At 36.1% G+C, this 25,545-nt stretch overlaps 1 protein-coding gene across 3 annotated transcripts in view; it reads right to left on the reverse strand.

Annotated features, from left to right (window-relative positions):
- Nucleotides 1-4,220: 4,220 nt before the first annotated feature.
- ACSL4 (acyl-CoA synthetase long-chain family member 4) overlaps nt 4,221-25,545 on the reverse strand; it is a 90,642-nt gene continuing 69,317 nt past the window's right edge. For all 3 annotated transcript variants that reach the window (XM_011951671.1, XM_011951672.1, XM_011951670.1), the window contains 7 exons: nt 24,104-24,243; nt 23,221-23,393; nt 20,481-20,555; nt 18,287-18,478; nt 16,583-16,697; nt 14,444-14,601; nt 4,221-7,087 (listed from right to left, as the gene is read on the reverse strand). In XM_011951671.1, coding sequence (XP_011807061.1) covers nt 6,930-7,087; nt 14,444-14,601; nt 16,583-16,697; nt 18,287-18,478; nt 20,481-20,555; nt 23,221-23,393; nt 24,104-24,243 — 1,011 coding nt within the window. In that variant the 3' untranslated portion in view covers nt 4,221-6,929. The remainder of the gene's footprint in view (nt 7,088-14,443; nt 14,602-16,582; nt 16,698-18,286; nt 18,479-20,480; nt 20,556-23,220; nt 23,394-24,103; nt 24,244-25,545) is intronic.

The following is a 25,545-nucleotide window of genomic DNA, read 5'->3' on the forward strand; positions in this document are numbered from 1 at the left end:
GTGCCCTCTTTTTTTTCTTTTTTGAGATGGAATCTTGCTCTGTCGCCCAGGCTACAGTGCGGTGGTGCAATCTCCGCTCACTGCAAGCTCCACCTCCCGGGTTCAAGCAATTCTTCTGCCTCAGCCTCCCGAGTAGCTGGGACTACAGGTGCATGCCACCACGCCCGGCTAATTTTTTGTATTTTTAATAGTGACAGGGTTTGACCGTGTTAGCCAGGATGGTCTAAATCTCCTGACCTCGTAACCCGCCCACCTCGGCCTCCCACAGTGCTGGGATTACAGGCATGAGCCACCATGCCCGGCCCCTTTGTTTTTTTATTATTTTAAGTTCTGGGATACATGTGCAGAACGTGCAGGTTTGTTACATAGGCATACATGTGCCATGATGGTTTGCTGCACCCATCAACCCACCATCTAGGTTTTATGCTGCACATGCATTAGGTGTTTGTCCTAATGCTCTCCCTCCCTGTGCCCCCACCCCTCGACATGCCCCAGTGTGTGATGTTCCCCTCTGTGTCCATGTGTTCTCATTGTTCGACTACCACTTATAAGTGAGAATATGCAGTATTTGGTTTTCTGTTCCTGAGTTTGCTGAGAACGATGGCTTCCAGCTTCATCCATGTCCCTGCAAAGGACATGAACTCATTCTTTTTTATGGCTGCATAGTATTCCATGGGTTGTATGTGCCACATTTTCTTTATCCAGTTTATCATTGATGGGCATTTGGGTTGATTCCAAGTCTTTGCTTTGTAAATAGTGCTGCAATAAACATATGTGTGCATGTGTCGTTATAGTAGAATGACTTATAGTCCTTTGGGTACATACCCAGTAATGGGACTGCTGGGCCAAATGGTATTTCTGGTTGTAGATCCTTGAGGAATCACCACACTGTCTTCCACAATGGTTGAAGTAATTTACACTACCACCAACAGTGTAAAAGTTTTCCTATTTCTCCACAGCCTTGCCAGCATCTGTTGTTTCCTGACTTTTTAATAATCGCCATTGTGACTGGCATGAGATACTTTCTTGTATGACTCTCTACAATGTACTCTTTATTTAGCACTTTGCTACTGAAATGCCGCCTCTTGCCTTTTTAAATTATCTAAATATATTGTTATGGTGTCAATGTTTTCTATCAATTTTCTCTCCTATCCCATACCCACCTTTGGTTCATTTGAAAAGACTTGAGAAATGTCTTACTACTGACACTGCTGCATGTAGCTCTTGCTTATTTACCCATGTGGGGAAACAGGATGTATTTCCTTTTTTAGAAAAGCCAATTTACAGATTACACTAAAATACTCCTCCTTTTGCATCACTCAGCTTTTTAACTTGGTAAGTTTTAAGAAATTTCAACAGCAAAGTTGTTATTCAAGGGGCATGATGGACTACAAGTGCCTTGAGTTACGTATATCTGCCCTAGATGTAAACTTCATTGTTTTTTGTTGAATGATATTTTAAAAGGATATAAAATAAATTGGTCTAAAGACAGAAGGGAGGGAGGGAGGGAGGAATGAAGAAAGGAAGGAAAGAAGGAAGGAAGGAAGGAAGGAAGGAAGGAAGGAAGGAAGGAAGGAAACTAGAATAGGAAGTTCCTGTTGGAGAGAGAAGATGGAAACCTTATTGACAGTGGAATAATGCTTTCAACATGGAGAGGAAATTTTCAATCCTATACCCAACCAAATTATCAGTTAAGGTCTCCAATTATTTCCCATTTATCCCTTCTCAGTAAAGTACTGTAGAATGTATTCTATCAAGGAGAAGTAATAATCCAAGTAAGAAAAAGACATGGGATACAGAAAACAGGAGATCCAACACATTGATGAAGGTAAAGGGAAGTCTCAGGATGAGACCCTGCACCAGGGAAAGGAGGGCAAATGATCTGGTTTTAGGAGAGATTTTTTTCCAGATGAAATTGTTAGAATTCTTGTTATCTGGAAAGTCGAGAGAGATTTAAGCAATTAGTTGCAGAGCCTGCGGTAGAATTAGCGGTAAGTGCATAGAAAACCAAGCAAATGAAAGAAAGACAATTATTAGTTCCAGTGGTTTAAAAGTGCAGAAGAAAATGAATCATTGTTTTCCCACTACATTTCAGCTCTGAATAGCAGTTATTATAATGTAAAGACTTACTGAACTAACCATGCATTTATATTGAGAGGATGAGAAGTGTCCCTGTGTACACTGAAAAGTTGATAAAATTAAGAAGCAGGGATACAAGCATGTTATTTAGGTACAAGAGGGTAAATACCAAAATAATCAACTAAGAGTTAAAAGTGGTTGCCTCTGAGGCCGAGGAAATGGGGAGGATGAAGGCAGTGGATAGCTGTTTTTCAGAGACTTTGTATAACAGCTGCCTTTAAACCTGTGCTTTTCAAACCATGACTCACAATCTCTCTGGAGTGATGCTGTCCAACATGGACATAAAAATAAAAATTCAGATCCTCAGTCATACTAACCACATTTTATTTTTTAAAAGATCTTTTAAACTTTTGTTATTTTATTTATTTATTTTTATTTATTTTTTTAGAGCTGGGGTCCCACTATGTTGACCAGGCTTGTCTCAAACTCTTGGCCTCAAGCGATCCTCCCATCTTGGCCTTCCAAAGTGCTGGGATTGCAAGTGCGAGCCACTGGGCCTGGCCAACAGTAACCACATTTTAAATGATCCACGGCCACACGCACTACAGTGGATAGTGCCGATACTGAATCTTTTCAACTTCACAGAAAGTTCTACTGAGCAGCACTATTTTACAGGGTAATTAAATCAATTTAGTGAGTCACAGCCAACATTTAAGTAAATGAAATAGAATAAAACACCAGTGTGCACCTCATTAGTATTGTTTTTTCACAAAATATTTTCATAAAATATGTGTGCACAGCATTGTGGATCACAATAAAAAGAAGTTTGGAAGCACTCCTTTACATTATGTGTGCAAAACCACATCTGTAATCCCAGCGCTTTGGGTGGCTGAGGTGGGAGGATTGCTTGATGCCAGGAGTTCAAGACCAGCCTGGGCAACATAGCGAGACCCCATCTCTACAAAAAAAAAAAAAATTGATTAGCTGGGCATGCTGGTGCGTGCCTGTAGTTCCAGCTACTTCGGCGGCTAAAGTGAGAGGATTGCTTGAGCCCAGGAGAGTTCAAGGCTGCAGTGAGCTATGATGGAGCCACTGTACTCCAGCCTGGGTGGCAGAGTGAGACCCTATCTCAAGACAAAAATACATAAATAATTAAAAAATAAGAGTCACAGACTCCTTATACCTAGTAGAATCCTCAACTTCTTGTGATCCATAGTCTCATAGCCCTATAGGAAACTTAGAACCTAGGGCATCATTTAAGAAAAATAAAGCTTGGAACAGTAAGATCACAATACTAAAGCTAGACATGATGGACCGTAAGGACTATTGTGCTCCCTATTTCTTCTGTCATTTGTGTTTCCCTTTTTGCAAAAGGCGTCATTTTTGAAGTGTGGGTGTGTTTTTTTTTAATGGGAAGAAGAAACTAAGGCTAAGGCTAAGGTTATGAGATTGGCCCATGGTTACAAAGCTGGTGTCAATAAACCCAGGTCTCCTGACCTCTAGATCTAGAACTTTTTTCACAAAATCTTCAGGGGCAGTCAGTTCTTGAAGGCCCTGAGTATGCTAGTCAATACTTTAAACAACCTGACTGATGAATAGTGTCTAGATACAATAATAATTATGATAACAATAGCTAGCATAAGCTATTTTCCTAAACACTTTACATTTTAACTCTCACAACAATCCTATTAGGCAGATCCTATCAACCCAATTTTTCCAGATGAAGAAATGCAGCTCCAAAATGTTAATCAATTTGCCAAAAACTACAGTGGCAAAGCCAGGAAATAGAGCTCTTAATGCCATTTTATACATACCCTCATATAACTCAAATTACTTTCTCTCTAAAATATTAATTACCCTAAAAGTAGCAGTTATAATTTGGTAGCACCTACTGATAATCCATGTTGTGTCCCAAAGTATCAGTGTTACAAAGGGGTTTTACTCTATTGACTGGATCAAAGTAACAGTTTGGGATTCAAATACTCTGAACTAAAGGATGGGACTATACAAGCCTGTTTAACTGCTTAATGCAATTCCACAAACTTGGAGATGAGTACTTTAAAAATATGTGTTTAAAACGATGGCTAATAATCTTCAGACTTGGAGATTTTCTCTCAATGCATAATGAAGTACAAATTGGCTTGATAACATGGGTGAATTTATTTCTTAAGATTTGAGTGCAAACTTAAAAACAAGAACAAAGCTTTTCATCAAGAATAAACACAAAATCTCAACAATTCTGCAATCGTGCATTTTAACAGAAAGTACAAATATGAATACATTATAATTTGTAACTGCATTTAAAAATTAAAATATTTCTCTCCAAATCCAAAACACCACACAATCTTTATCTGTTCTCATCTTGTTACCTTAGAAACATTTGTCATATGCTATCAGGAAAATATAGGCAGGAATCACTAACCAGTTATTCATGATCAAAGAAACATGAATCTCCTTAACTGTGACTTTTTGAATCATGTATCTATATTTCTGAAATATCACACAATTATACCTCCACTCTAGAGAAAAGAAGAATAAATACAAATATCAAGGAGGCAGGAACATTCACGGAATTAAAGCAAAAGTCACAAGTGTTTGACTTAGAAATGTCCATATTGTAGTAAATTTTTAAAGTACAAATTTATTTGATGGCTGACATGTATGTAATAATTGTGAGCAATTTAAACAGTATAAAAATGTGAGATCAAAATCTTTAGTCTTAAATACTTGAAAAGTCACTATGAATATGGAAAGATTTGCTTACATAAACATGTATATTTTTAGATGGAAAATCAAGGGGTAGTGGCATCTCCCTGGTCCCTTAACAACGTTTGGATTTTTGCAAAGAATTAGCAGCACCCAACCTTAAGTGTTAATGATGTGTTTCTACAGGACCTATGTAACAGATCAGTTGGCAGTGTTCCAGCTTTTGGGAGTCGGGGGCGGATCGGGGGTGCAAATATCTGAGATAAGACAGTACATGCACTCACACATTTAAAATCACCATTCTAAATGGGAAAAAAAATCACATATTGGAAAAGTCTAAGAAACTCATTCTTAATGGGTAAACAGCAGGGCAGGAATAAAAGCTGAATAGTAGTCTACTTGATAATAATGGTTTTTCACTCTTCAAAGGCAAGTTGGGAAGAATGAGAATACTCACATACACATAACTCCAGGGAAAACTTGCCTAAAAGTTTACCTTGCAAAACACTGAACAGAAATCTTTACAAAAACCTTCATTCTTGTTTATAATACTTGATTTTTTCCCTTATTACCACCATATGCATAACATTTAAGTATTTTCTTTATAAATATTTTAGAGCAAAAAGAATTTATTTTGTTGCAATGGTGGCCCACATCTGTACATAACAACATAAGCAACTCACACACACACACACACATATATGTATATATGCATATATATATAAAATGATTAAGAAAAAGTGCAAAGAGTAACAGTATTAAGATTTTTTGTGTTTTACAGTAACTATGGTTCAAGTGTGAATATTTATCAGGGATATATAATCCCAGGTTTTAATTAAAGATTCAAAAAGAAACCACACTCCCAAGTTACTGCACAAACATCAGTCCCTTATCAAGTAACTCTGCCCTTCTCCCAAATCTAGTATTTCCAGTTTCTAAGCTCTTCCCAAACAGGAAAAAATGGTAACAGTGTTTTCTTCCCTTTAACTTCCCAAAACTCATCCAAGTTAATCACCTGTAAGTTCAAGCAAGATATTGGGGAAGTCATTCGTTATAACCCGCTTTGCTAAAATTAAAGCAAAATGAAAGGGTTCCTGAAATGCAAACTACTGATCAAGAATCAAATCAGCAACAGCAAACAGACCTTAAATTACAAATGTAATTTACTACATGTACATTTTAAAATCAATCCCTGTTATCAAAGATAAATTCAGAGTTTAAATCTCTTTCCCAGGTTCAGTGCTGTGCAAGGCTTCTAATTCCAAATACTTACTATTTTATCATCCTTTCTAAGAGAAAATGTTTGCCTGTTAACTTTTTACCTTCCTGTCATTTTGCTCTTGGTCTCAGCTTTTCAGTTTGAATAAACACAGAAAGGCAATTTTCAGCATTTCAAAAAATGTACTTTCCTCTTAAGTCATTCAAATAATTACAGTTATTTTTAGATCTCAACGTTTCAAAAAAGCAGCTCAATTTCCCTTTAAATATATTACTAGATATTTTTTGGTGTTGTATATGTTGTTTTATTCTTACTTTAGGCACTGTAATTATTCACAACATTACAATGACCCTATATCTAACCTATGCAACAATTATAATCTTAATACCTTCTAAGGTATTATTTGATTTTGTGTATTATATTACTATTGAATTTTTCCTTCAAGATAAATGGTTGGAAGAGAATTTTAAAGCCCTGCAGCACTTTTGCTTTGAGTAGTGTTAATACATATTTTCTGTCATGCTTAATATTTAAACTTCTTCTGAAATAGGAAGACAAGAGGCATTGGAAGCTGCAAATTTCCTCAAACTACATTCTACTCCAACTCCGATTTATTTTGTTCAACATTAAATATTTTTCTTTACAAAAACAAGTATATCTTAGGCTAATTTTTAAAAACAGAATTTCTGCTCTATAATAACACAGCTAAAGGGAAATAACTTTTCAATTTCAGCTGCACTAGAACTATGCAAAACTAAGTTAAAGTAAACTGGACAACAAATTTAATAACTTTTGGTTTTGTTTTCTTTTTACTGTATCTTTAGAATGATATACCTTACATTCTAACAGCTCAACAAAGGCTTAATATTCTAGAAGTGAAAAACCACCAGGCTACCTCCTGCACAACTGTCAATAAGAGAGCATTTTATTTGCCCCCATACATTCGTTCAATGTCTTTGAGGTAATGGTTCTTCAGCTCCTTCCTTTTCAGTTTGAAAGCATCAGTTACCAAACCAGTTTCAGGGGTCCATGGCTCTGGGCTTAATCGAACCTTGATTGGAATTTCAAATCGCTCCAATTTCACTGAAATTAGAAGGGAAAAGATGGGAGAAAAGGAGAGGGGGGAAAGAGAGGAGAAAGGAGTGGGGACAGGGAAAGAAGGGGAAGGAGAAGCAATTAATAAAATATGAGTTTTTCAGGATTTACCTAGATGATTCAGGTGTTGAATCACCAATCACCACAAACTTATTTAATGGTATACTAGATAGTTTACTAATGCTACCTCTACCTTACAATTTCATTTCATATTTCTCAACGTATACATAAGTTGTTTCAGTTGGATAGTTTTAGTCTACGTGGTTTTCAATATACATGCATATACACATTATACTCTCTCTCACACACACACACACACACAAACACACACATCTTCCTCTTCAGAGACTTTATATTTGCCTGAGATGGTCTTTCTCAATACAGTTGTATGTCACTTCCATACTTTATCTGTATGTCTGCTCAAATGCCACCTCCCCAAAGAGGACTTCCCTGATCACTCATAACAAAAGAGAAGTACCTTTGTCTCTCTATATCTTCTTAACACTATGCTTTGTTCAAAGTAGTTATCACCACCCAACATATTATATATTTGTCTCGCCATGGAGCTAAAATGTAAGCTCCATAAAAGCAAGGTCTTTGATTTTTTCACTGCCATCCGTAGGGTTGAGAGCCCTCCATAAATACATACAAGTTTATTTATTCATTCTACAGAAAACTCTCTAGACAAATATTCTTTATAAACTTTAGTATATATTCAAATACAGATAAAAAAGGGGATTGTGAATTTCATATCTTTAAATGGTATAAAAACTGATGCAATGAATATTGTATTTGAGTTAGACAACCTAATACATATGGGAAAAATATAAGGAAGGACATAAAGATAATTAATATAGTATTAATACTTTCAAATTCCGTAAATTATATGCCGTCAAGTTATTTATTATGACTACAAGGGTAATTCTTTAAATTATGGAGGCCTATTAACAGTAATGTTAATCAATAATTTAAAACAGCAATTGCCAAGAAGCAAACATTGGCACATTTTTAAAAACTACTAAAAAATAACCTAGATGACTTTAGAAATGATTTGGTTTCAGTGGCAAGCACAAAGAACTCACATTCACCGAAGTTCTTTTCTAGTACTAGTCTATGTTTTATGAAAGTTTGGTTGAACTAGTGAGTTTCTCACTAAAATGACAGAAAAATATAAAGTTGAGTATGAAAATATCTTTTAAATCTAACTTAGAACCAACTTCCTACAAATAATGCCTGAAGAGGTCATAAAGGAACATAAAACTTGCTTGAATTAACCAGGTCTGCTCTGTTAATAAAGTACAGCTCAGTTACACAGAGGTTCATAAAATAAGCCTATCTGCTCCCAAGGTCACAATTGGAACTCAAGTAAACAGTTAAATTCTCAGGTACAGATTTGGCCCCCCAATTTTTTATTTCATTTTCCTTTTCTTACATACATAGGTGCTAGTCCAGAAACACTGACAACATTGGGACACGGCAAGCACATTATTTCAGTTGCACACAAGCAAATGAAAGCAGGCTGAAAAAACAATCTTTCCATTTAGTTAAATCCCTGCTTTAAAGCCAAAGAAATAAAGACAGCTATAGAGGTTTCATCTTGAAAACTCCTAAACATTATCGAATACCCCAAGCCATAGGAAGCAATGGGCTATCACAGTTTCCCATAAATAGAATAAATTGCCAACAAGTGAGAAAGGTTAGGGGAAGGAAAAACAAACAAAACCAACAAAAATGTGGCATTTTTATCTGAATTAACTACAACATTATGAAACGTGACCTGCAGGTGGCAGCAAACACCGATTTTCATAGCCATTGGAAGTCGCTCAAATCACCCAAAAACAAGTATTTTGCATTCTTATGATACTATGTATACCTCACACAATTATACTTAAAATATGAAGAGGCCTGCTATGAAAGATGTATAACTTCCGACAGATTTGCTGAATATAATCAAAACTATTTTACACTTTTTTGCATAAGTCTCCGAAATTATAATTTGCAAAATGTTGGCAAGATAAATCCTTTGTGGCACAAAAGGCTTATGATTTATACATTTAGCTCATGATTACCACTCATTATCCAAATCATGAGTTACATGCCTCACTCCAAGCACAGGAAAGTTATGAGGACCTAGTGGGTCCTAGGATTTTATTCTGCCTTCTAACAAAGTGGGATGCAGTTTGACTTCCCCCATTGTTGCTTTTACACATTAAATATGCAATGGAAAATTATTCAAGTCACATTCTAATCCATTAATATATTCAGAGGATGACTAAGAATAACGACAGTGCACCTCTGATGGTTAGCCTTTTGGTTGAAATACTATATATTTCTTGAAATACTATATTTAAAGAAAATACTATATTTGTAATGCTATACTTAAATACTTAAAGAAAATACTATATATTTTTGGGAATACTATATTGAAAGCAAATCAGGCTTTGTATCAAAAAAGGTTCTGGGAGCTTGGTGTCATTAATATGAAAGTGTGTTATATCAATAATATAACAAAACCATCTTGAAGCAGGAAATATTATGTCACACTGTTTTTATAAGTATAAAATAAATAAGCTTTTTCAATCTGATTATGTTAATAGGCAATTGTCATTTAAGACTTGACAGTGTCTAGAATTCAGAAAATTATTCTTGGGGAGAAATTAGTTTTCAGATAGAAAAACTATTACTATAAACCATATTTTTAAACCCAAATGGAACCTAAGTAGTTAATATTTTTAATAAACAAAAATAACAGGAGCCCAGAGTTAGGGAAATAGGCATATTCATGTATCTCTGATCGGAATATAAACCAGTTCAGTTTTCCTGGGGAGAGGCAGCAATTTGGCAATGAGGAAAAAAGTCTTTAAAATATATATTCTCTTTGACTCAGAAATTCTGTTTCTAGGAATTCACACTAAGAAAATAATCACATAAGAAAATAATTGAGTATACAAGATTCATGTTATATTTGTTTACAGTGATGAGGAAGAAGGTGAAACTCACCTAAAAATCTAATAGGGACTTTAAATGGCTATTTATGTACTGGGACTATTTAGTATTTAAAATGATAGTGTAATTTTCTATTTAGTGACATAGAAAAACTTTGATTATGTTGACAGGTTAAGTATATATACCAAAAGTAATCTCGCCACCCATAGATAAACTACTCTCAAGTGATTTTGACTTCCTTCTTTATAATATTCTGTTGTCCAATATTTTATAATGAGTATAGATAACCTATAATCAGAAAAAAATGATATTTTTATTTGTAAGAGAAAAACAATGAGTTAAAATTAGGTTAAGAGCTTCCAACAGAACATGAAGAATATACAGTTTTTCTCTGTTCTGCCTAAAAGAGAATTTAAATTGTTTAGAATAATTTAAAAATGAAAAAGGTATTAATCACCAGGCAAAAAGTGAAACAAGAGAAAAAGGGCACTGAATGAGAAAGTGCAACAAAATCTTAGAAGACAAAAAGCAAAGGAATTTGTGGTAATTAAGTTAAGGCTGAGGGATCCAAAGCAACTACCAACAAAAGAGGTTGCCAGCAAGCAGCAAACTGCCCTCACAGTAGAGCCTGGGCAAGTGCCCCCTAAGCCTGTGCCTCTGAAGATAGAGATGAGGGGTAAAGCTGGAAACAGCAGCACCGGGCTCCAGCCTGTTTAGAGAATAGTTCTCCCTCACCCTGTGCTGCTCTTCCCAAAGCTGTTTGTAGGCAGGTCTACTTTTTGGAAAAACTGAAGCAGAGACTCAGGAGTCAAGGACATTAGGTACAACAGAAGGAGAGAGTAAAGCTGAAAAGAGAAGGATTCAGTGAGGGTGAGACCCACTGCTCTCCCATCCCCCCAATAACTCCTTTACCTCTTTTGGGTACCAGAATTCTGGCAGTCAGGCTAATATCGCCGGGCAAGAGACTGGAGAAATCTCCTTTGGAGAAATAGAATGACTTAAGAGAAAAAGACACTAACATTGGAATGCCTTTTCAGTGAAGCCCAGTAAGCTTTCCAAACAGTTTTTTAGTACCTGGTTCTTAAATACGGACATACAAAGATCAGCAGACATTTGCGACTCAATGACCAAAGCAAGCGTAAAGTGCAACTTGGAGGTAAAAGAGACAATAACAGGAGAGGAAAACTACATTAAAAGGATTCCTTTTAATATCCTCAGAGGAATAAGAGACAATGCATTGACTGCATCCATGAAAGAGCAACAGGGTGCTATTAAAAGGAACACTGAGAGGACAGAAACAAGCTCTTGAAAATTAAAATTCTGATAGTGGAAATTGAAAATTCAGTAGACAGAAGAGATGATAAAGTTGAGAGACTCTGCCAGAATATAAAACAAGAAGAGAAATAAAAAATTTTTTAAAGGATAATAAAATTAGAGGATGAAAGCTGGAAGTCCAACAGCCATATAAAAGTAGTCCCAGAAACAGACACACAGGGTGGGGGGAGTTATGGGGAAAAAAGCAAATGAACAAACATAAGATAAATTAACATTTCCCAGAACTGAAGGGCAGAGATCTCCATACTGAAAGGGCCCACCCCAAGTATGCACAATGATAAATGATCAAAGACCCACACCAAGATACATCATTATGAACTATCAAAACACCAGAAATTAACATAATGACTCTGAAAGCTACAAGAGATAAAATAGATCATACACAACGGAATGGGAATCAGGATGCAACACTGGAGTTGGAAGACAACAAAGCCAAGTCTGCAAAGTGTTCAGGAAAAATGATTTAGAATTTATCATTCTAAGCTATGCCAAGATACATCTCAAGGGTGAAGACAGAATAAAAACATATTCAGACATGCAAGCACAGTCTCAAGAATGTACTTCCCATGCACCTTTCTCAGGAAGCTGCTGAAGGATGTGCTCTACCCAAACTGGCGAGTAAACCAGGAAAAAGACAGATATGAGATCCAGGAAACAGGATCCAACATAGGAGAGAAGCAAAGGAAATTCCCAGGATGATAGTAAAGGGAAGCCTTGGGGAGCAAATAGTCTAAATTTCAGCACAAGGATAAAGGGCTCTAAGAAGTATGTTTCTGAAAACAAAAATACAGACACACTATCCTTTCCTGTATTAGGGAGAATTTTTACAATTTTATCAGAGTTTGGAGGAAGAGTTAAGAATAGGTATACAAAAAACTAATGAAGAGAGGAAATTTTAAGATCCAGGGAAACACAAAAAATTGTCCAAGAAAGGAAATATAATCATAAAACACTATGTAATTCAGCTGTGAATATTTTCATAGTCATAATGGAAACCTGGGTATAAAATGCGAATTGTACTATATATTGGAAAAGAAAAAGTGTGGTGGGGAAGGGGAGGAGAATGGTAATAAGAAAGCTAAATCATCTTCTATGGTTAATGGTCCATAAAAGTCTGCAACATCATAAATGAAAAATTCAAGAAGGAGCAATATAACCATTTTCTTTAGAAAAATGGAGACGAATGCCAGAAACTTTAAAAAAACAACTAAAGTTGAAGACAGATGAGACTTGGGGAAAAGAGGGATACAATATGGGCTGCTTTTTGTTGCAAGTCCGTAATACTGATATTTTTTAAACGATATATACTTGTTATACTGATAACATTGAAACTTAAAAAAAAAAAAAAATGGAATCCCTTGTTGGGAAAAAGAGGGGGAAAAGCCTACTATTGAACTTGAGCATTAATTTTTAATCTCTTTAATTTTCCAATCAATGTTCCAATAAGTTTTGTCAGTCCTTTCAGCTAATGCCAAACTGTTGATTACTCTCTTTCCTGAAACTCTCTTAGCAGTGCTCTGCATGGGCATTGCTCTCCTGGCATCTTGCCAATCATGCTTCCCACACACATCTCTTTCTTCATCCATTCCTTATATGCTGGTGTTATCGAGAGGCCCATCTGCAGCCTCCTGTTCTCCCTTTACAATCTCGCCCAATGTTGGCCCATCTTCTTTCATGGTTTCAATTATCCTTGAGTCTATAGTATAGTCCAGGCCTCGCCCAATAAAATTTGGACTATACACAACCGCCTGCTGGGCATTTTAACTTTGATTATCCAAAAGATGTTTCAAACTATGTGTGTCCCATACTGACCTCATTATCTTCTTGTATATGCTGGCTCTTCCTCTTGAATTTTCTAGCTCAACCAGTAGTAGTATTTACTTTGTCACTTCAGCTACAAATCTGGGAGCTATCCTAGACTCCTCTTTTCCCTTATCTACATTATCCAATTAATCATTGAAGTGTGCCAATTTTGCTTCATAAACATTTCCTGATTCCCTGCTTCAGGCCCTCATTACTCACCACCCCTCAGTATAGGTATCTCCTACAGTCCTCTTCAACTGGCCTTCTGCCTCAGTCCAGTCCCCCTCAAATTCATCTTCAGCATGGCCTCCAGAGTGACTGCATCTCTCCAAAATGCAAACCTGACCCACATCACTAACCTAGTAAAACCTGCCAATGGCTCCTCACTGCCTACAGGATTACATCCAAATTTCTGAACACAGCATAGAAGGTACTACACAACTTGGCCTCTGCCAACCTCTACAGCCTTACCTCATACTTTGTACTGTACCAGTAACACCAGACTCCTTGTAGTTCCCTGCACGCATCATCCTTTTCATACCTATTTGCCTGTACTCATGTTGCTTCTTGGCCTAGAATGCCCAGCCTAGTTAACTTCTAATTAACCCTTAAGAATAAGCTTAAGTGACATCTCTTCCATGTCCTCCCAAGTAGGTTAGGCACCCCCATCTGTGGTACCATGATTCTCTGTTCATCTCTCTATTGCTGTTAAGATTGTTGTCTCTCTCATGTGCCCCTCTCACCTGATAATGAACTACATGAGAGCAAGAAATGAGTCTTACTACTTTCTGTATTCCTAGTGTGTAACACAATTCCTGGCGTATACTATATAAGCAGATTTTCTCCAATTGGTTATTAACATACCATCTGAGACAGTCCATTTACAGAGCCAAGGTATATACACACAGCATAATCATGGTTATAACACTATTTACTAAACTTAGAGTTATTAATTTCTGCTTTGCAGACACAAAGTAGATTTATATAACAGATCTACCCAAAGATGGACCATTCCAAACACAGGCTAGATGACCACTTTGGGAAAGATGTTGAAACATGCAATAAAGAACTAGATAGGTTATTTTACCATACGACACTGAAGGATCCTTCCAACATGGAAATCCATTATACATATTTAAGAAACAGGTTTCTTAAAATCCTGTATTTTATTATTAAAGCGAACATCTTGAAAAGCCTAATGCAAAAGACATCATTAGATGACTTTTAGGGACTATACCAGTCTAGCAATTTCTTACTTACTGGCATTTGCAGCTTCTCGAATTTCTTTCAGTATTTCAGCTTCCATAGCAGGATTATTGCAGATATCAACCCAAGTTCCTTCTACCCCTTTCTGTTGTGCCAAGAGTGTCAACCTTTTCTGATTAGGAACCACAAAACTGATCACATAGGACTGGTCACTAAAAAAATAGAAAATAAAATAGAAATGAAAGCATTGAGAAAAGTTATTCATAAATTAGTCAATGAAACAGTACACTGCAGATAAAGTTTCATTAGGAAATAATAAAACCCATAGTACCAGCATAAAGACAGACATATAGACCAATGGAATAGAGAAAATAGAAGTAAACCCTTTTATCTATGGAGAAATGATCTTCAACAAGGGTGTTAAGATCACTCAATGAGGAAAGGACAGTCTCGTCAACAAATGGTACTGGGAAAACTGGATATCCACATGCAATGAATGAAAGTGAACCTTTACCTTACAACATATACAAAAATTAGCTCAAAATGGATCAAAAATCTAAACATTGAAGAGCTATTAAGTTGGTGCAAAATTGACATTAATGGCAAAAACTGAAATTACTTTTGCACCAATCTTATAAAACTGCTAGAAAAAAAGAAAAAACACACAAGAAACACTTTATGAGAATAGATTTGGCAGTATTTCTTGGATGTGACACCAAAAGCAAAGGCAACAAAAGCAAAAACAGATAACTGGGACTGCATCAAAATTTAAAACTTGTGTGTATCAAAAGACTCAATCAGCAGAGTAAAAAGACAATCTATGGAATAGAAAAAAAGATTTGCAAATCATATATCTGATAAGGGGTTAATAAACAGAATATATAATTTCCATAATTCAATAACAAAAAACCAAATAGCTCAGTTAAATAATGAACAAAGAACTTGAATAGACATTTCTCCAGAGATAATATATGAATGGCCAACAATCACAGGAAACGGTGCTCAGTGGCACTAATCATTAGGAAAATACAAATCAAAACCAAAACAAAATATCCCCTCACATCCATGAGGATGACTACTATATAAAACAAACAAGTGCTAATGAAGAAGTGGAGGAACTCGAATGTTTGTGTACTGTTGCAGGAATGTAAAAATGGTGCTGTTGCTATGGAAAACAGTATTGCTGTTCCTTAAAAAATGAAAAATAGAACTGTCATATGATCCAGCAATTCCACATCTAGGTATCTATCCACATAATTGAAAGCAGGATCTCAAAGAAATATTTGCATACCCATTTTCCTAGAAGCATTATTCACAACAGCCAAGAGGGAGTAGCAACCAAAATGTGCACTGACAATGAATATATAAACAAAATACATTATATGGATACAATGGAATATTGTTAAGCCTTTAAAATGAAGGAAATTCTGACATGTACTATAACATGGATAATCCTTGAGGACATTATACTAAGGGAATTAAGCCAATTACAAAAAGACAAAAACTGTATCATTCTACTTATGTGAGATTTCTAGAGAAGTCAAATTCATAGAAACAGAAAGTAGAATGGTGGGTCCCAGGGGAAGGAGGGAGGAGGAATGGGAGTTGTTGTTTAATGGCTATAGAGTTTCCATTTTACAGGAAAAAAAGGTCTGGAGATTGGCTGCACGCCAAGGTAAATATACACAACACTACTGAACTGTACATTTAGAAACAGTTAAGATGGTAAATCTTATGTTATATGCTTTTTACCACAATTACAATTTTTAAAAAAGAATAAAATCCATAAAAATAAGACATATCAACATATAAAGAAAATGGCTCAGTCTCTTAGGCTTTTGATTTAGAAAAACTTGGGTTCAAAATCCATCTCAACATGTAGTAGTTGTGTTACTTTTTTTGGGAAAATTACTTATGCTAAGTCTCAGTTGTCATGGATGTTAAATGAAATAATTTGTCGCATAGCTAAGTATTTAGCAAGATGCAGGTGTCCAAAAAAATAGTTAACATGTCTGAGTTATCTCAAATGATCTTCGAGCTGTTGAATTCAATAACTTTCATAAATGTACAATTCCCCAGATCTGATGAAAATTCTAAGAGGAGTCTTTGTTACCCTTATGATAATACATAATCACATTATTTTCTATATATCTTTTGACTTATGAAACAAAAAATACAACTTTGGAAAGTTACCTTTTGGCAAAAGCGCAGATGTTATCAATAAGTGGACAATTCTTCAGTGCAGCTTCTACTTTCCCAAGAGATACATATTCTCCTGCTTGTAACTTCACTAGATCCTTCTTACGATCTGTAAGTCATAAAGAATGTTAAGTCAGCCATAGTTTGTTTTACTAAGGTATATGCAATTCTGACTGTCTTCTTTGAATATCATTGCCTTAATTGTTATTTACAAAACTACTTCTTCTAAAATTATTATTAGGTTGGTGCAAAAGTAATTGTGGTTTTTGCCATTACTTTTAAAATGGCGAAAACTGCATATATATAATGCTTGCCCATACACACCAGTTAAAAAGAAAATGCCTAGTTAAATAAGTATTGGCTAAAAGTTACACCTCATACCCAAAGCTTTAGCATCTCATTATAATCTTAAATATTATAATCAATTTAATAGAAGGAACTAGGACTTTGGAACATTCGATTTGAATGGTAACTCTGCCTGATACTAGCTAAGTGATCCTGGGCATGTCAGTTAACCTCCTAATCCTCAAGTTTTATCAGAATAATGATGCCTACCTCATACAGATATATCCCACAATGTCTGGCATATAGAACACATTTAACACATGTTAATTCTCTTTTTCCACTTTTGATATTATCTTGTTAAAATGACAGTTCTCTAAGAAAGTGCTAGTACAGGATGGCACAGCTTGAATAATCATCACGTGGCCTTGGAACCTTCGTGTGAGTGCTGATTTGCCTACCCATAGCCTGGGAACCCAGTCTACAGAAATAACCTTTGATTCCAGTGCAATTAAGGAACAAGGGGAAAATAAGCTTATTGTTTCTCAACTGAACCATGGTTCCTGGGAATTTCCCCAGCAGATCAAATTTCTAGATGAAGAACCAATTTTCCCAGGAAATCTCTAACTATATTCAGGTCAGATATCATGAGGTCCAGCGACGGATTGAAATCAGTCACTGGATATAGGTGAGGAAACTCTATGTCTTAAAAAAGACCTGACTGGGATCCTGCTGAGTGGTCCTCATCAGCAAGTTTTAACTTCCGCCTCATCCAAGTGAACAGCACATTCAGCCCATTTTGGAGTCATTTTTTGAACATAAAGGTCCACTTCAGTAGACTCAATAAGGACAATGCCAAAGTAACTGACATTCTCAGAACCGACTAGTGCTAAGGATTGATACTAATTTTCTAAGGTTCAGGCCTAGTTAGACCCATATAAATAGCCAACAGTAAAAAAAAAAATATGAGCCCATGCTGCCCCATGGGTGGAGAGGTAAAGGGTGAGGAAGGCCTAGCATAGAGTATGTTACAGGAAACAGTTATATAAAATCACATGTGGTTGACCAAGAAAGACCTCCTCTGAGCTCTTTTTGTTTTCTCATTGCCAATTTGCTATTTCCCTGTCCATTCTCTCTATACTCAATGTTGCTGTGGCTAGTGCTGCTAGTACTTACACTAAGGTTCAGGCTCTATCTAGAATATTTTACATATATCAACTCATTTAATCTTAACAGCCCTATAAGGTTGGTATTGTCCCTGTTTTGCTGATGGAGAAGCTCATACATAAGTTAAATAACTTGTCCCGAGTTTGAACTAATGGAACCACCAACTTTATTAATGACTGATCAATACTACCTTTCATATATATTGAAGTTATAAAACTAAAGAAAACCATAAAAAGAAAACATTCTGACCTATAATCTGTAAACATCCATCGGGATGGAATTCTCCAATATCACCAGTGCAAAACCACCTTTGTCCATTTTCATCCACAGAATAATCCTCTGCTGTTTTCTCTTCATTTTTAAAATATCCCATGGAGATGTTCTGTCCACCAATTACGATTTCACCTCTGGGGTTTGGCTTGTCATTAATTGTATAACCGCCTGGAAATCATAAAAGTAAATTAGTTATTGTTCTACAACAAATTTCATTAACTCTTAAAGCTTGTATGTTAGTATTTTTCTGCTGATCAAATTTTATACCACTTTATGAGAGAACATTAGTTTATACTTACTAAGATTTACATGAGGATACTGGGTGACTGTGATTTTAAAAACACCAAGAAAGGCTCAATAATAATCACTACCAATAATCACCCATCTCAAACCTTCCCATACCATAACATTTCACACTTAGAACACCATTAGAGCTTAGTGTTCATAGAGCTCTGTTAAGATAAAATCACCCCCAGGAAGAGTAACACTTGAAGCTGTTATAAGTAAATTACTAACATACTGATATCAATGCATTTCAAATTTTTTCTAAGGAGGTTTTAACCAAAAAAAAACGTGCAGTAAGTACCCAAAAATGGTAGCACCATAAAGTGAGAGGGAAAGGGGGGACTATGGGAAACAGGAAGAAAATTGTACTAATTTTACCTGCGGCCAGTCATGACTTTAAAAGTTCAAACACTAAACTAATTGACAATAACTACTAATATATTTTATCACTACTCATTACCTCTGTATTACTGAAGGAAGCTTACTTTAAGAAAAATATACAAAAATCTAAATTTGTAAACTAAGATATAGATTAGATTTTGTGTCATCAGGGTTCCTTTCAGCTGTTAGCTGCTCTGATAAACTTAAAACTATTCAATATTTCAACATGATAAAACCCATTGTATGTTAAAAAAAAAAAAAAACTGAGATCATTCCTACAGTATAAAGCCAAAGAGACTTCACAGCAAGGAAAACTCCAAATACATGTTCAACAATGGACCTACTCCCCAAAACTGACATTAAGGCCCAGTACCAGGAAATCAGAAAATAAAAATTATAGTAAAACTTGTTAAGGAGATTTTTGCCTTTAAACATTTCTGTGATTCCACTGCCTAACAAATAAAAACTTACCTAATAAAATAATTCTGATGTTGATGTCCAAAACACATACACACACACTATTTTCTTCACATTTTCATGGTAAAATTGGAATGCCATTACCATGGAAGAAGGGAAGACTAAGTCCCAAGGTGTAAAACTCTTGGGAATGCAACTGGCTTTTTAAAATGTGTTTTTAAAAAACAAATAGTCATTTGCTCATAGAGCACTGACAATAACACACATAATAAAAAAAATGCTTTAGAAACTTAAAGTTTATGTTAGATAAAAACGCATTCATTTTCTTAGGGTTTGTACAACCTAAGGGTTACGTCCTACAAGGTAAATTGTACTTTAAATTTTTAGTCTGTGGTTCCATCCTAAGGTAAATATTCTCTTTTAAAATCTTAAGCATTTTAATTATTATTCCTTTATCTGACATGGCTAGGCTGTTAATTATTTGTTTTATTTAACAATCTACTTTACTGTAGTTACTGTGTATGTTTAGTATCTTTCATTAAGAAGACTGGTTGATATTTGCCTTCAGCTAATTTATAGAAAGGATGATCACCAATATCTCTAGGTTTCTTCTAAGTGGCTTGTCTCTGCAGGTACATATAAAAATTAAACTATACAAATAGCTGGACAGTTGAGTCTTAACTATGAAAATCTTTTCTGGGGTCAAGATCTAAGAAGTTGGTGTATGTTTGCAACCCATCATTCTATACCCTAAAAATCTGGGATTTCTTTATCAGCCCAAACATTCTCACTAGTAAAGTCAAGTTTCAAGGATCCTCACCTTCTCCAAACCCAGAAAGCTCCAGTAATAATTTTTTTTCTCTTTACCTTCAAGTATTGTCAAGCTCAGAATCATGAATCCTAGATTCTAGAGATTTTATTTTCCTCTTGGGAACCTAAAGATATCACTAAGGAAAAAGAATGCATGGGGACAGGCAATAGCAAACCAGCAGAGAATTATTTGCTTCCCTAGACTTTAAATAAATGGAAGTCATAAAGCTGACAGTAATTTTCAGCATATCACTAGAGCTTTTCATAAAATTCTTACCTTCCTGCCAGTCTTTTAGCTTAATTTCACAGCAAATAAGAGGGGCTCCAACTCTTCCAGTAGTATAGTCAGTTACTGTGAGGGAAAAAGTAACAGAGATATTAACATACCACATTCCAGATTTGTACCAATGTACTGGGAATATTAGAGTTAGAGCCAGAGTCAAAAAAATGACAAAAGGAGGAGTGGAAAGTGTGATCATTTTTCAGTATTTCAACTCCATTTCAATAGTGTGATGGATTCCCTTGTTGTTACATCGTTTTTGCTTTTCATGGTTATATTTTATGTAATTAAGTACAAAAATCTGTTAAAGGAGGAGAGATGGCTCCACCGTTATCTACCTAAGATTGTCATAACATAGATTTTAATCGGAATTCCTGCTCTACCACTCACTGGCTGTGTAACATGGACAAGTAACTTAGCCTCTCTAAGCCTCCACTTCCTCATCTATGAAATGGAGATAGTAACAAAAGCTAATTCATACAGGGATGTGCTGTGAGGATTAAATGAGATGATACATGGACAATGCTTAACACTTCTTGGCACAAGCTAATCCTTCAAAAGATGCTAGCTGTTGTTATCAAACATCATCATGATGATGATATCCCTTTGTAATTTGTGATTATTGCTAGCAATAAAAAAAATTTATGGACAGCCTATTATGTAAACAGCATTATATTAACTGTTGTGAAGAAAACACAGGAGAGATAAGAAGACCCTGCACTCAATGACCTTAGGAATGAACTGGGAAGAAATGCATGTGAAACAATTCAGAGAACATTTAAATACTAAACTGCATGGCACTGAAGGTGAGCACAATAGCAGCTTAGAGACTCAAACAATCAATGTAAAATGAAGTAGTTGGGAAAGACATTATTGAAAAGTGGGCATTAAAAGATGGTTGTGATCAATTAGCAAAAAGGACATTCCAAGAGAAGGGAAAAGAAAATACAGAGTGGTGAGACCAAGAATGCCTTCATGAGAAACAGTAAGACGACTGGCTGGTCTGGAGAGAAGAGCCAGGCATGTTTATATGTGGGGAATAACGAAAAATGATGTTGGATAAGTACACTCGTGTCAGATTAAAGATGTCCTGAAAGCTAGGTAAAGAGGTGTTTAGATTTGATACATCAGGTATCAAGCAGTGGGTGAGGTGGATGTATCTAACAGAAGGATACAGGATACATTAGAAGTGATGTAATGTAGGCAGACACAGCTGTTAAAAGGCTGTTAGGTCAGGCCAGGCGCAGTGGCTCATGCCTGTAATCCTAGTACTCTGGGAAGCTGAGGTGGGTGGATCACCTGAGGTCAGGAGTTCGAGACCAGCCTGGCCAACATGGTGAAACCCCGCCTCTACTAAAAATACAAAACTTAGCTGGGTGTGGTGGCGCACGCCTGTAGTCCCAGCTACTCAGGAGGCTAAGGGAAGAGAATTGCTTGAACCTGGGAGGCAGAGGTTGCAGTGAGCTAAGATTGTGCCACTGCACTCCAGCCTGGGTGACAGAGCAAGACTCTGTCTCCAAAAAAAAGGGTTTTAGGTCAGAGCAGAATGGAGCAATAAAATGTTGGACAACAAAGGTGGTATGGAGGGAAAGGAGAAACCTAATGAAGGAATGATCTGATGACTTTTAAAATAAGCAATCAGATGACTTCAAAGCTGATATCTGGAATGACTTTAAGGATGGTGATACCACTCACACAAGCAAATAATTTGTCAATAGAGAGACAGTTTAGAATAATGGCATTGATTTTGGACACAATGAGTTTAAAGCGAAAATAAGATTATCCAAAAATACAATTTCTATACCCCAGTGTTTCTCAACCTAAAGTGATTTTGCCCCCCAGGGGATATCTGGCAATGTTTGGGGATACGTTTCATTGTCACAGCTGGGGTGAGCCCATAAATATCTGCTTTGGCAACTAAATATCCTGCAATGCATACAAGAGTCCTCAACAACAAAGAATCAGCGGATTCAAAATCTGAACATTGTCAAGGTTGGGAAAATTCGCTTTAGGCTGTTGAAAAATAACAAACGGGAAAGCAAAGAAGTCAGGACAGGAACACAGATTTAAGGGGGAGCATAAAAGTGATACTTCATTTTTAATAGTATGGTTCTCCAAAGAAGCAATCATTTAGAGAAAGAAGACTAAAGGACCAGGGTGACAGGATTTTGAGGATTGACTATGTGGCATAAATATTTATAAGGTGACTGGGCATGGTGGCTCACCACCTGTAATCCCAGCACTTTGGGAGGCTGAGGCGGGCAGATCAACTGAGGTCAGGAGTTCTAGACCAGCCTGGTCAACATGGTGAAACCCCGTCTAAAAATACAAAAATTAGCCGGGCATGGTGGCACACGCCTGTAATCCCAGCTACTTGGGAGGCTGAGGCAGGAGAATTGTTTGAACCCAGGAGGTGGAGGTTGCAGTGAGCCAAGATCATGCCATTGCACTCCAGCCTAGGCAACAAGAGTGAAACTCCAACTCAAAAAAAAAAAAAAAAAAAATTATAAGGCTTAAAATTAAAGGGTCCACATGATACTTATAACTAAGAATTCATAAACTAAAACTACATTGATTTGCCATGAATCTGATATTAGTTAAGAGGTATTTTAAAGTTGCAATGAATCTGATATTAGTTAAGACGTATTTTAAAGTTACCATGGTTTCCAAAGGTAATGCAAATATATTTTATTAATAGTATCTGATACAGAATATTTACCATATTAATAATGCTTACCCTCAGTAACTGTCCCAGCACCACATGATTCTGTCAGTCCATAACCCTGGCCAATTGGGCAGCAGAAGCAGACATTCATGAATCGGTGTGTCTGAGGAGATAGTGGGGCCCCTCCAGACAGCATCATGCGGACATTCCCTCCCAGCAGAGCCTTCACCTTTTTAAACAGTAACCTTGATAAACGGAGGATAAATGATTTTAATGCACGCATACATTATGCTTGGCAACACACTAATTCATAAGCTCTGGGAAAGATTCCTCAACTGGCCGAACATCTCAATGTCAGAATCACGGTGAGAATGAGAGGTTAACAAGGCAACAACCAGCAACGCCTTGAAAAAATGCCAGAAAAAACTCTTTAAAAATGAAGAAAGATAATATGCAGTATCGGGAAACTATGCTGACACAAGTAAATGATCACTTATGTTATCTCGCTTCCAATAAAAAATGCTTCCCCATCCCCACTCCTCAGTATCACATTTAAAATAATGGTTATGTTCATATACTTACAACACTATTTTATGAATACAATAAATCAGAAACCTTCATGCAATGAAGGTCACTTTTTTTAGTTAGAAATGACATTTTTTAAGCTCAAGTGTCTTGATTCAAAAGTCTATTTTAGTTTTTCTTCATGAGACTAAATTTTATAAATAAATCTTAAATACATACTCAATTATTAAAATCTGTTAAATTGGCAAGATCAGAGTCCTCTGCTTGCTGTATAAACAATAAGACTTAGAATAAAAGAGAAATTCAACCTTATGATCATGGTGGTGATATTCAAATGAATTAACTTTCCATTTATTTATTCATCTTCTGGATTTAAAAGCATAAAAAAAAATTAAAGGCTCAAACCACAGAGCCTATAAAATGTACTTACAGATTGCAAAGAGGTGCATCATATCCCTTTTTGATCTGTTCCAATTTGTAATCATACCCTATCTTGAACAGAGTTTTCTGAATATAATTCATCTCTTGGACTTTGCTCATAACATTCTTATAAATTCTATCCATGATTTCCTGAAAGTTAAACAAAATATTCAATAATGTGAAAAGAATGGAGACAGTCTTTAGTTGAAGATACCTTACTTGCAACATCTTGGGTAAAAGTCATTAGCATAATGGACATATTTGTTTCTTTAATTATATAATTAATTTCACTGACTACTTGTTCACTACTTCAAAAAGACTAAGGACAGCTATAGGGGTTTCTTCAGTTCTATACATTAAGTTAATCTAATTTTTTTTTTTTTTTTTGTGAGATGGAGTCTCACTCTGCTGCCCAGGCTGGAGTACAGTGGCAGGATCTCGGCTCACTGCAAGCTCCACCTCCTGGGTTCATGCCATTCTCCTGCCTCAGCCTCCCCAGTAGCTGGGACTACTGGCCCCCACCACCACACCCAGCTAAATTTTTTGTATTTTTAGTAGAACAGGGTTTCACTGTGTTAGCCAGGCTGGTCTCGATTCCCTGACCTCGTGATCCACCCGCCTTGGCCTCCCAAAGTGCTGGGATTACAGGCGTGAGCCACCGTGCCCAGCCAAGTTAATCTACATTTTTAAGAAATGTTAGCTCGAGTTTAGAGAATTTACTCAGCTGTCACAAAAAAAAAAAAAAATTAAATCTCTTTGTTACAATATATTCACTTAATCTCAAACAGTACCAAAATACCTATGTTGAATCTATTCATGATGCTTTTCTCTTTTTTTACTACAACTTTGTAATCTTCTTACAGCGTGGCAGAAAGCATTAGTTTCTTAAAATCCTAAGTATCTATAGTTTAAGCATTTCTATTACATTTTAATAGAAGCAACGAACATGATTCTTGCTCATACAAACTTGAAAAACTGGAGGTAGGACCAGGTTTAAGATATATTGACTCCAAGGTTAATACAAAACAAACAAAAAACCAAACAGCCCAGACTACCACTAAATGATGTTTTCTTGAAATTATTTAACACAAATTAACAAGAATTATTACATAAAGCACACCCATTTATAAATACGTGTTTCCAAATACTTAAAATATCAATTATCAGTACAAATTAAGGTATGCTATAATGAATAACTTAATGGGCAGTTCTTTTAATATTAGAATAGAGCCACTCACAAATGAAGACAGCAGAACCACCCCTTAAAAAGGTTACCACAGGTCAGGCGCAGTGGCTCATGCCTGTAATCCCAGCACTTTGGGAGGCCCAGGCGGGTGAATCGTGAGGTCAGGAGTTCGAGACCAGCCTGGCCAAGATGGTGAAACCCCGTCTCTACTAAAAATACAAAAATTAGCCGGGTGTGGTGGCGCACGCCTGTAGTCCCAGCTACTC

Source organism: Colobus angolensis, unplaced genomic scaffold, assembly GCF_000951035.1.
Source record: "Colobus angolensis palliatus isolate OR3802 unplaced genomic scaffold, Cang.pa_1.0 Scaffold324, whole genome shotgun sequence".
In the NCBI taxonomy this organism is placed as follows: Eukaryota; Metazoa; Chordata; class Mammalia; order Primates; family Cercopithecidae; genus Colobus; species Colobus angolensis.